The 12633-nt window shown below is 37.2% G+C and overlaps 1 protein-coding gene across 1 annotated transcript in view; it reads right to left on the reverse strand.

The window, feature by feature from the left end:
- Positions 1-12633, reverse strand: part of AEBP2 (AE binding protein 2) — a 57902-nt gene that overhangs the window by 8683 nt on the left and 36586 nt on the right. The window contains exons 4-5 of the mRNA XM_058558681.1: positions 8184-8370; positions 4113-4237 (exon numbers count right to left, since the gene is read on the reverse strand). Coding sequence (XP_058414664.1) covers positions 4113-4237; positions 8184-8370 — 312 coding nt within the window. The remainder of the gene's footprint in view (positions 1-4112; positions 4238-8183; positions 8371-12633) is intronic.

A 12633-nucleotide genomic window follows, 5' to 3' on the forward strand; every position in this document is an offset into this window, starting at 1 on the left:
TCGCATGTTCGGATCCCGGGCGCGCACTGATGCACCGCTTGTCAAGCCCCTGAGCTAACATCCAATGCCAATCCTCCTCTTTTTGCTGAGGAAGACTGGCCCTGGGCTAACATCCATGCCCATCTTCCTCTACTTTATGTGGGACGCCGCCACAGCATGGCTTGACAAGCAGTGCGTCGGTGCACACCCTGAATCCAAACCTGCGAGCCCCAGGCCGCCGCAGCAGAGCGTGCGCACTTAACTGCTACGCCATCCGGCCAGCCCCAGAAAATCTTGAGTGATGGGAATGTTCTATATTTTAACTGTGGTGATGATGGTTTCAAAGGTAAGTACAACTGTCAAAACTCAAAGAACTGTATACTTTAAATGGCCACAGTTTATATATATATATATATATCACAGTCATGCGCAACATAATATTCCAGTCGACGACAGACTGCACACTCAACAGTGGTCCCATAAGATTAGTACCATATAGCCTAGGCATGTAGTAGGTTCTACCATCTAGGTTTGTGTAGGTACACTCTATGATGTTCGCACTACGATGAAATCGCCTAATGATGCATTTCTCAGAACATATCTCCATCGCTGAGCAACACATGACTATACCTCAAGAAAAATTATTTTAAAAAATCACATCACACAATGGCTACTCAAAGCCTACTCAATGGCTTCCCAACACACACAGATTAAAAGCCAAGGTCTTAGTCCAAAAAGGTTCTCCCTATTACCTCTCTGACTTAAGTACTACTCTCTCTGCCTCACTCATTTTCTCCAGCCACACGGCCTACTCACTGATTTTCAAACATACTTGGCATATTCCCACTTCAGGATTTTATACTTGATTTTCCCTCTGGCTATGATGCTCATCCCCCTAATAACAATGGCTCATGCCCTTACTTTCTTTAAGACTTTACAATTTTACTAATTTATCTTGTTTATCATCTCTTCCCTAGACTGTAGGCATGGTTTATTGTTTTGTTGTTTTAACCTGTTTTGTTCACAGTTGTATCATTAGTACCTGGCATACAGTAAATGCTCAATAGTTAAGTGAATGAACAAATTAGCCCTAATCCCACACTCTGGGTCTGGTGATATCTTACCAACTTCTGAAAAAAAGAACAATTATAGACCTACCAAATCATAAACCTGTTATCAGACTTCAAAGGAGGACTTCAACCATCAGTGCTGAGCAAGCCCCTGATCTTGCTGAATCCCAACAAAATTCCCAGTGCAGCCATTCTAACTTTCTTGCCTTCAAACCCTCTTATTTTCCTTCCAACCCTTTCATCCTAATTTAGATAACTATATTTCCAATGTTCTTTAAGAGCATCTTTCCTTAAACCCAAACACACTTCTTGTGTGTTCCAATCTCAGAAAAGGTTTCCTTTTCTTTGTGTCTAATATTCTGCCTTCTTGCCTTTAGTTTTGGGAATCAAAATCAAAACTGACAATTTTGAATGGAGAGGTTAAGTATATACAGAAGAAAGAGTGAAAATACAAGAAAACCTCATTACTATCGTGATGGGAAAAACAGAGATTCAAACCAGTAGAGATACTGATATTAACACTCATCTTTTGTTTTTAAATTGTTATGCGTTTTGATTGAAATATAAAAAATAAAACCAAAATTTAGTATATTTTATGTTTCAACAGCCAAAATTAAATAATCTCTCTTCCCACATATTCAATTCTTTACTCTCTCCCTCATATCCATACCAGTCTAATTTCCAACATCCACAATTCAACCCTATCTACCTTATACATTAAAAAAAACTTGCCTGGAATTTACTGATCCCTAACTATTATTCTGTTTTCTAACTTCCTTTTAATACCACACATTTCAGTCTAAATACCACAAAAGTTCTTACCCTAGAATCCATGACTGGGCTGGGGGCAGAGGTCTACAAACCCTACGGAATGGTAATATTCAACTACCACAACTATACTATGGCCTATCTCACACTGGAAAAGGTACACAACCTTTCTAGTCCCTATTTTCATCATCTGAAAAATTTGAGTTAAGGGGCAGTGATGGTTATGTGGTGACTAAAAAAACTCTCTCAATTTAATTTTATGATAACATTAATAACTTGCCTTAGATGTCAAGTACACTTCCATTTCAATTTACTCCATAAAGAAAATCCACTATTGTTTTCTTGGCTCATTCTAGACTGAAATTTCTTTTTTTCTTTTTTTTTTGTGTGAAGAAGATCAGCCCTGAGCTACCAGCCATGCCAATCCTCCTCTTTTTTCTGAGGAAGACTGGCTCTAAGCTAACATCTATTGCCAATCCTCCTCCTTTTTTCCCCCAAAGCGCCACAGATAGTTGTGTCATAGTTGCACATCCTTGTAGTTGCTGTATGTGGGACGCCGCCTCAGCATGGCCAGACAAGCAGTGCGTCGGTGGAAACCCGGGATCCAAACCCGGGGCACCAGTAGCAGAGCACACGCACTTAACCGCTAAGCCACGGGGCCAGCCCCTAGACTGAAATCTCACTGTGTAACAACGAACTACTACAAGGTCCTCTTTCAACCTTCTTTAGTAAATAGCCATAACATTTTACCATTCAAATCCTACAGTGATTATCCACCAACATACACCATTGGAAAATTTATCTTTAAAATGAAGAACTACCAGGCAGATCTAGCACAGCATATTGTTACAATAGTAGTGTGGACAATCACTTTTTATATTTAAAAAAAGGGCAAAAAAGTTAATAGGTGACATACATGGAACTAGATAAAAAAAATAAGCCAGACAGATCAGAAATCAAAAGGATCAGGGAGAGCAATGAAGGTAAGGACATACATTAAATAAGTATGCAGAAGTATAAAGTGGAAAAACTAAATAACTGGTAGTAAGTATACACAGAAGAAAAAGTAAAAATGCAAGAAAATTGCATTAGTATTAAAGATGGGGAAAATAAAGATTCAAACCAAACGAGATCTGATATCAACATTGATCTTTCCTATTTAAATTCTCATGTATTTTGATTGAAATATAAAAAATAAAACCCAAATTTAGTATATTTTATATTTCAACAGCCAAAATTAAACAATCTCTTTTTCCAGGGATTCAAATCACCATGACCTGGTCTAAAATTTACCTCTACAGTCATATGTCGTTTAATGATGAGGATACGTTCTGAGAAATGCACCATTAGGCAACTCTGTCATTGTGTGAACATCACAGACTGTACTTACACAAACCTAGATGGTATATGTAGCCTACTACACACCTAGGCTACATGGTACTAATCTTATGGGACAGGGTCCCGTAAGATTAGTACCATAATACACACGATGAATTGTATACGTGGTCCATCGTTGACTGAAACGTTGTTATGCAGCACATAACTGTGCTAACTCCCGGACACCAAACCACACCAATTTAAACATGCCTGGATAACAAAATGGCGAGGAACATGGGAAGAAAGAACAACTCTCTATTAAGTCCTAGTTAACTAAAAATAAACTATTTATTGCTTTTGCAAATTTGGTACTTTTCTTTTTCTATGTTGAACAACATGGTCATTCAACAAATATACTGAGTGCCTACTATGTGTCAGGCACAATTCTAGACACTTGGGACACATGAGCAGAACAAAACAGATAAAAATTCCCTCCTCCATGAAGCTTTAATTTGATGGCCATTATCTTATTTTCTATTTAACACAAACTTTAGATGTGTATTTGGGGGGTAAGGGAGGTGCATGCAGAACAGAGCAATGGGAGCTAAAAGGAGTCTAATGTTCGGATTTTACAAATGAGGAAACCAGAGGTCAGAAAAGACCATCTACTTTACTTAAGGACAGAGCCTGGTCTTCAAATGTCCAGTAGCCCAAATGCCACCCCAACATTCCTAAATAGCTCAAACTAAAAGCCAAAATATTCAATTTAATCATAAACACATAGAATTGTGCAAAATATTTGCTTTATAACCAATAACAAAAGCAAATTTTTAAACTGATAAAGCAAAAGGTTTTGTGATTTTTGTTAAAATGTATTTTCTTAGATTTTGAGCAATTTAGAAATATGATTGTGAAAGTCAAAATACACATTCTTGCAAACCTATAAATATAATTTGGAAAAAAAAATCAAATACTTACAGTACTATGAAAAACAACACTGTGTCCCTTCCCTAAACTTTCTATATGAGCTGAGAGGTTAAAGCATATGGCTCGATGTCTTATCGCATCCAGTGTTTGTGCATCGAAGAAATCGTGCGGTCGTGCTAAAAATCAATACAAAAGAGGTAAAGAATATTTAGAAAAACATAATAGTCTGTCAAATAGTTCATTTTCCACAAAAATATGTAATAAATAAAAAAGATTGAAACAATTAACAAGTATCTATCTAGTGTTTAAATATAAGATTTTCCTAGCTTTCAAAACACAGAATCTAGTTGACAGGATAAGGATGTACAAAAGTGGAATCCCAACTAATGAGTGAATGTGGGTTAATTCTGCCCCTTAGTGTATAAGGTTCTAACCTCAGACCTCATGATTCCACATTTCAGCTACTATCTTTTCTATATAATTTTATATTTTATTCCAGCATCTCTCCTGAGAAGCAATCCTGCATTTTCAACAATCTGATGAACATCTCCATCTGCGCATCACAATGAGATCTCAAACTCACCATGGCCAAAGATACAAATACGTTTCATGAACATTCTATATCAATATGTAATTAAAACTTTTCCAAATTTGACAAAGTGGTAATATTATTTTGGGGTTTTTGATAAGTATTTTCTTGATTATGCATAACTCTTCTAACAATAATCTAAGAAAATTATAAATACATTTTTAAATGCCAATGAGTCCACCAAATTCTTTCTAACTCCCAACTCTACCAGATATCAGCTGTGTGACTTTGGGCAAATTGCTTAATCTATCTTAGCCTGTTTCCATATTTGTGAAATGGAGATACAACAGCTATAGATTATGATTAAGCAAAACAAATCCACATGAAAAATGCCTGTTAAGTCATCAGTTTATATTAATAAGCTTATACCACTTTTTAAAAATAATCAACTCATAAACCCAGAGTAAACAATCTTTTAGTGTGAATGCAACAAAGTTATACATTGAAGATTTAATTTGGTAAGAACATTTTTAAAATTTCAATTTTCATCCCTAATATTATTACTAATACTAATATTATTATAAATTGTGCTATTTTAATTCCTAATAAGAATATTGCTCAAGATAAGGAAAATGAGTCAATTATTCTACAGTTGTAGAGCTTACTAACACATGTAATTTTTCAAGATCATCTGTAACTGAAAATTCAGTTTTACTGACAACAAAAGAAATGTCTTGATTTCCTGGTACAGCATATTCTGAATTACACCTATGCTGATTTACCACACTATTCTGATTTACTGCTATGTGGAGTGGATTTGCCTTCACTATTCATGGAATGCTCAGAACATCTACACAAATCCACCAGAACTTTTGTTGGGGATGATTTCACCAGTTGGCATACTCCTAACACCTAGAAAGCTCTTTTCTCGTTGGATTTTCCTCAGTAGAACACCTAGATAGCTCTTTTCTCACTGGATTTTTCCTGAAAAGGAAATAAGTAAAATACTACCTAGTAATAAACTAGCAGAACTCACAAGACTAAGAATGCAATGACAATGGGAAATTAATAAGAAAACAATATTTGACATTTATGGAAGAAAAAAGTCATGATTTTACCTAATGCTGAGAAACAAATCTCCTTTCTATTAGATCTGTGGCTACCGGAAAAAAATGTGTACTTCCTCCGTGCTCTCTAAATATGCTTTTTCCTGAGAAGGATAAGCACTTAGAGAAAATAAAAATAACTCACTCCTCTAAATCATTCAAACTGATCACTCCTCATTCAAGATTCAAACATAGCAGTCATTACTGGAATTAAATTCACAATAAGGAAAAGAGCCCTCAAACTTCAGATTCTATGCATTCAGACCTTAACCATGTTAATATCCACTCGTAAAGTATCAAGAATACTAAACTAGAATAGTTTCCAAAGCAGGTGTGCGTCACGCTCCATTAAAGTAGGGAAGAAAATAATATCACTTGTTTTTTTTATCTCGACACTTTTCAAAACTCCTTCTTGGTAATTCTTTTATAATGTGCATTAGTGGTTATTACCTGTATACACTGTACAAATGCATGTTAGTACTGGGTGCCCAAGTATTTTTTTTAACTGATTAGATATATAATCAAAAACCTCTAGACACCATGAAAATTTTCCTGTGGTTCAAAAGCATACAAACTGATTTTTTTCCCCTTTAGGTGTAAGAAGGGTATTATGGTTACGTAGAAGAGTATTCTTAGGATATGTGTTGTTAAAGTATCTTGGATTCAGGACAAAAAAGTGTGTACGCAGAAAGATTAAGCAAATGTGGCATATTGATGAATCTTGAAGTGAAGGGCATACAAGTGTTTATTGCATTATTCTTTCCACTTTACTTTGAAGTATGTCAAAATAAAAAAAAACTTTAAATTTTAACAACTGTATCAAACAGAAAATTACTTATGCTGCAGTACTTTTCACCTAGTTAAGTAAAAATGACCTTTCTGAATTACATGAGGAAGGTGCCAGCATAGTCCATTACTATAGACAGGTATACTTTTAAAGAAAGAACGTTCTGCAGCAGCATCAATCTACCAATTCAAATCACAGCACCGTCTTAACGGCGGCTGCCCCCAGTAAAAGGCCTTGGATCTCTTCAAGTTCATACAGTAATATATTCAGGGTTATCCTCATGCTCACCAATAAAACAGGAAACAAAAGGGTTTTTTTCACCCGCCACCTCTCTCCCCGACTCTCCCTACACAGCCCGTCTTACTAAGCTAATAGTGGAACAAACACCATTGTCAAAAGCAGCCATATACTTAAGCAGTCACTGGTCCTCCATTTCTAAGCAAAGACTGAATATTCAACTGAACCTACAGTCTCTTTGTAAGAATAGACTAGCAAACTATACAGGTAGGTATCACCAAGTGATTAATGTGAAAAAGTCAGTAAGTTTAAATGATTATTGTATATACACTGAGACGAAAATAATAATGAGGTTAGGTAAAATAGGTGGGAAAGTTATCCTCAGTTTTGAATACCATAATACATATTTAGCAATTTTCTGTGTAACTGCAAGTTTCTCAAATCCACACTCAAGTAAAATAACCAGGATGTTATTTGTTTTTATGAAAGGAAGTCAAAAGGAAAATGGATCCACAACCTAAATTTAATAGCCAACTTGGAAAAATAAACACGTTTATTTCAACAATAAGAAACTTAAAGAGAGTTTAACAAAGTTTCTTTTTCACTTGTGCTTTGTTCCTTTGTCCATTGAGGCTTGGAGTAACATAAACATTTCAATGTTTTACAGACAAGCTTTACAGTCTGGATTAGTGTCTGGAGTCTCTTCTACACTCTAATCAAATCCCAAGAGAATGGGTAAGACACAAGCTTTTTTTCCTTCTGGTTCACTCTTGCAGTGGACTCCCTTTCAGTGACAGCCTCACTCAATCACATCTCTTCCTTTCCGATACAATCAATGAACCAGCTGACACTAAGAACCAGGCACAGTGCTAGGCCCTGGGCTTTCAAAGTCAATTCCTGCTTCCCATATTGTTTACAAGCCTTATCCTCAAATTATGTTCTATCCTAAATATCAAGGATACATCACATAATCTGGTAATTAGGCACATAACCACTGTACATATATGTTACAAGAGACTGTTAAGTACTGAGACAGAGACTACAAATAGTTTTTCTATCCACACATACCACTTTGGAGTAGACAGGTTACTTAATTTTATTTGATTTTTACCTTTACCATGTTCAAATTTTCTAAAATATTGCTAGAAACACCAACATTGCCATATTTTAAATTTTCTTAATTTAGAACAGACTCAATGAAGCCCCCCAACTCTAATAATTCTACACAGGGCTTATCTTCTAAGTACATATATATACATATACACTTACACTCCCTTAGCTACTACAGATAAAACATACATCACTGAATTCTCACACTGACACACAGGGATGCTATTTGCTTATCACTGTTAACAAAAATAGACAGGCAGAGTTTAAGAATGGTAAAAACTCAAATTTGCATGCAAGTCCAAGATATAAACAAAAGCCATCTAATACACACAGATTTTCAGTGGAACACTTACGTAATGAGCGTCGTCTTTTGTTCTTTAATTTCCTTCTTTTGTTCATTCCAGCTTTAGAAGGAGATTCTTCTTTGGCCTTTGGCTGGCTAGAAACTTTTGAGGAGTTCTGCTGACTGAAGTGTGTGGGTACATGGCGAGCTAGCCCTCCCTGAGAAGCAAAGCTGGCATTGCAGCCCCCAACAACACACTAAATGAAAACAAAAAAGGATGTCAGGGATGCTGTCTGTGTAGGACACAAGCACAAGACGAATGAGTGAATATTTCATGTTTTCAGAAGTAAATCTGTAGTGCTACAGAACTAATTCCAGACAGGATTTATTGGGGACTAGTACAATCTGTTTGTTTTATAAGTTTCCCAAAATAATACACATTAGACAGTGGCAGAACTGGAAAATAAAACTCAAGTTTCATGAATCCCTAGTTTACTGCTCTTTTCACTATACACAAGCCAAAAATAGTAGGCTGTTCTTCCCAGAAAAATCTGGTTTTGAATTAATCACTTTTTTTTTTCCTGAGAAAGATTAGCCCTGAGCTAACATCCAATGTCAATCCTCCTCATTTTGGGGGGTTTTTTTGGTTGTTTTTGTTTGTTTGTTTGTTTTGTCTTTTGCCGAGGATGATTGGCCCTGGGCTAACATCCATGCCCATCTTCCTCTACTTCATATGGGACGCCGCCTCAGCATGACTTGACAAGCGGTGGTGCATCCGTGCGCGCCCGGGATCCGAATCTGCGAACCCCAGGCCGCCAAAGCAGAGCACGCGCACTTAACCGCTGCACCACCAGGCCAGCCCCAGAATTAATCACTTTTTTAAGAGCTGTAAGTTGTTTCTATATCAAAGAATTAGATTTCCTGACAATTACTTGGATTATTTCTATCTTAAAATATATGCCGCTTTAAAACCTTCAGCAGCCTCCCTACTGTTTTCCACTGTTATAACACGTAGGAAAGAAGCACACTAGTACTGACTTTTAAATTACTGGACCTAGCCTCTCAGAGAAGACTTACGCTCAGGGTTGGTCTTATGCAAACCTTCATAAATTCCATTAAATATTGCCTCGTTAGACTTCTGTATTTGCAAGATTGAGAAAAAGTTAACTAACCAAGTCACCTAGTGGATCTGCTACTCCAACAACGAATGCAGAAGGTGTGGATATCACTAAAATTACAATACACAACTTAGCTACAGTACAAGTGTGTGATTTCTAGTTAGATCTTAGAAATGAATGTTATCAATGAAAACAAACACCATTTGCTAAAATGATCCCCTAACAGCAAAATTCACAGCTGGATTGATAGTGGCTTTTCTATTAGTAACCCATCCAATTTAGTTAATTTCTCACTTGAAACCAAATTCCAAGCACGCAAGTTTGTCATGTTTAACACCAAATATATCCATCACATTATTCCTAGGTGGTTCAATTTATATTACAGTTTATCTAGATAACACCATGAAAAATCCATACACATCCAGGTTCTTTCTTTCAATTCAAGCAGCTCTACCATTTTAAACTTCTAAAAACACAATACAGGGGGCGGCCCGGTGGCGCAAGCAGTTAAGCGCACGCGCTCCGCTTTGGCGGCCCGGGGTTCGCCGGTTCGGATCCCAGGCACACACCGCTTGTCAAGCCATGCTGTGGCGGCGTCCCATATAAAGTGGAGGAAGATGGGCATGGATGTTAGCCCAGAGCCAGTCTTCCTCAGCAAAAAGAGGAGGATTGGCAGATGTTGGCTCAGAGCCAATCCTTCTCACCCCCCCCCCCCAAAAAAAAACACACACACAATACAACCTTCTATTAGTAGAGATCACAACTTTATTCACAGTCTCTCTAAATCTGTCTAAGTGAAAAGGAGACTCACACTCCTTTGAGGATATCCTTACACTCTGACTGCATATCCAGGTACTTATCCCAATTCATCCTTTCCACGCATTTTGAAGGCAGGAACATACTTTTATGACTATATATATATTACCAGAAACATCTTGCAAATCACAGATATTTCTAAATATATTAGCAGAACTTATAGATTCTGACAAAATCAATGCTGGCTGAAACATTTCACAGCAAGCTCCTTACATAGTGCCATTAGTAAGATACAGAAGAGACTTTCTATGGGCTCTACTGGCACTCTCAGTATTGCTAATAAAAATCGCTGCCCATTCTAGGGTGCACACACTAAGTTAAGAGGCAGAGGAATGATTCGAGATTTTAGTTCAAATACGTATCTAGTCTATGTCCAGTACTATGCAAGATGCTAAAAGTGTAAGGATGAATAAGACACAGCTCCCACCCTGAAAAGAGTTTACACATGGTCAGTAAGACATACATATAAAGCGATAACTTCAAAGGACTACAGTAAGGGGTAAGGCACAGGGTGCTATGGGAATCCTGAAAAGAAGCAATTAGCCATATCCAGTGCTTTAAAATTAGTATTTAAATCTTACAACAACCCTATCAACAGTGTGGTCCTCAGACAGGCTGCATCAAGAATGCTCAGCCACAGATTCTGAGCTTCAGAAGTTCAGCATCTGGGTTACTGAATTCTTAGAATTTAAACACTTACATATATTTTGAGTACAAAGAATACTGCTTTTTAAAGCTTCCATCTTCTCTAGATTACTACATTGCCACAGAATGACACAGCCCAGCACAGGAGACACTAGCCAAATGTTGCTACTCTAAGTAAGGCTACCATAATTAAGAAACTGGATTAACTTTTATTATTATTTACTGAGGTGAAATTCATATAACAACCATTTTAAAGATTTTATTTATTTATTTTTCCCCCCAGTAGCTGTTCTAAAATTTGAAACACAGAATTACTATTTTTTTTAGCAGACCTATTAAAATGAAGCAATACTAAGACTGTCTTTGCTAGTACTAAGACAGTCTTATTCATATTTATAGTCCCATAAGTGCTATGAAAATCTACAAGGGGCTCCTGGAACAGAGCAGAAAGCACCAGTTTCACAGAAGATACGATAGTATTAGCAGGTGATCTAAAGGAAAACAAAAACTCCAGGTAGAAATGTTGGTTTCTCAGTTTTGACAAATGTACCACAGTAATGTGAGATGGTAACATCAAGGGAAATAAACTGGGTGAAGGTACATGGGTACTCTCTGTACTATCTTCTCAACTTTTCTGCAAATACAAAACATTTCCAAAATAAAAGGCTTTTTTTTAAATTCCAGGCAGAAAGCACAGCCTATACAAAACCACAATGAGGGCAAAGTGTGATTCATTTGAAAACTACAAGTAGTGTAGTATGGCTGGAACACAATTTCCTGTGAGGCTATGGTAAGGGAACGAATGAGTGGAGAAGCAGGTAAATATCAGATATGAAGACCTTATTATGTGTCACGCTAAGAAATTTGGATTTTAGTTTGTAGAGAATGAGGAGTTACCAAGGATTTCAAATAACAGAGTGACTAATAGAACCATAGAAGACGAACTGGGGATAAAACAGTAGTGAGAAGCAGTAGTCATATTTAAAACACACTGAGAGGGGCCGGCCCCGTGGCTTGGCAGTTGGGTGCGCGCGCTCCGCTGCTGGCGGCCTGGGTTCGGATCTCGGGCGCGCACCAACGCACCGCTTCTCCGGCCATGCTGAGGCCGCCTCCCACATACAGCAACTAGAAGGATGTGCAGCTATGACATACAACAAGCTACTGGGGCTTTTGGGGGGGGAAATAAATAAATCAAAAATAAAATAAATAATAATAATAATAATAAAAAAACACACTGAGAGTCAAGCTGACAGGATTTTCTAATGCATTTAGGGAGCGCATAGGAGAAGTTAGGAAAGAAATCAAGAATAATGCAGGGCTCCTAAAGCCAGAGTAACTGGATGGATGATCTCATCATATACTGAGTCTACAGAAGAACCAAGTTTGGGATAGAAAACTTCAAGGTTTTGTACATGGTAAGTTTGAAGTGTTCTATTAGACATCCAAACCAAATATTCTATTCTGGAATCCAAGAGGGCACGTTAGGACTAGAGATAAACACCTGGGAGTAATCAGAATAAACAGTATTTAAAACCAAAGGACTAGATGAGAACACCTAGGGTGAGAATTTTTAACAGAAGAAGCACTCTCCAACATTTAGAAGACTAGGAGAGTGAAGGCCAGCAAAGCAGACTAGGAAGGAGCAGCCAAAGAGTTTGGGAATAGGGGTGCGGAGAGGGGGGATGAAGAACAGGCAAGAGTGGTATTAAAAAGGCCTAGAGAAAAAAGTGTAAGTTAATAAAAACAGGATCCCATATGCAACATGCCCAGAAGAAACACAGCATAGATCTTTCTTCCTCTATGCTTTTCTTTTCCTTTTAAACAGCACTGAATTGGTAACTGCATTTACCATAGAAATATTGTCTCATATCAACTACAATAAGTTTCTATAATAAGGGGACCCTAGAAGAGAAGTCTCATATCAACTATAATAAGTTTCTA

The sequence above is a fragment of the Diceros bicornis genome, chromosome 17, assembly GCF_020826845.1.
Source record: "Diceros bicornis minor isolate mBicDic1 chromosome 17, mDicBic1.mat.cur, whole genome shotgun sequence".
NCBI lineage: Eukaryota > Metazoa > Chordata > Mammalia > Perissodactyla > Rhinocerotidae > Diceros > Diceros bicornis.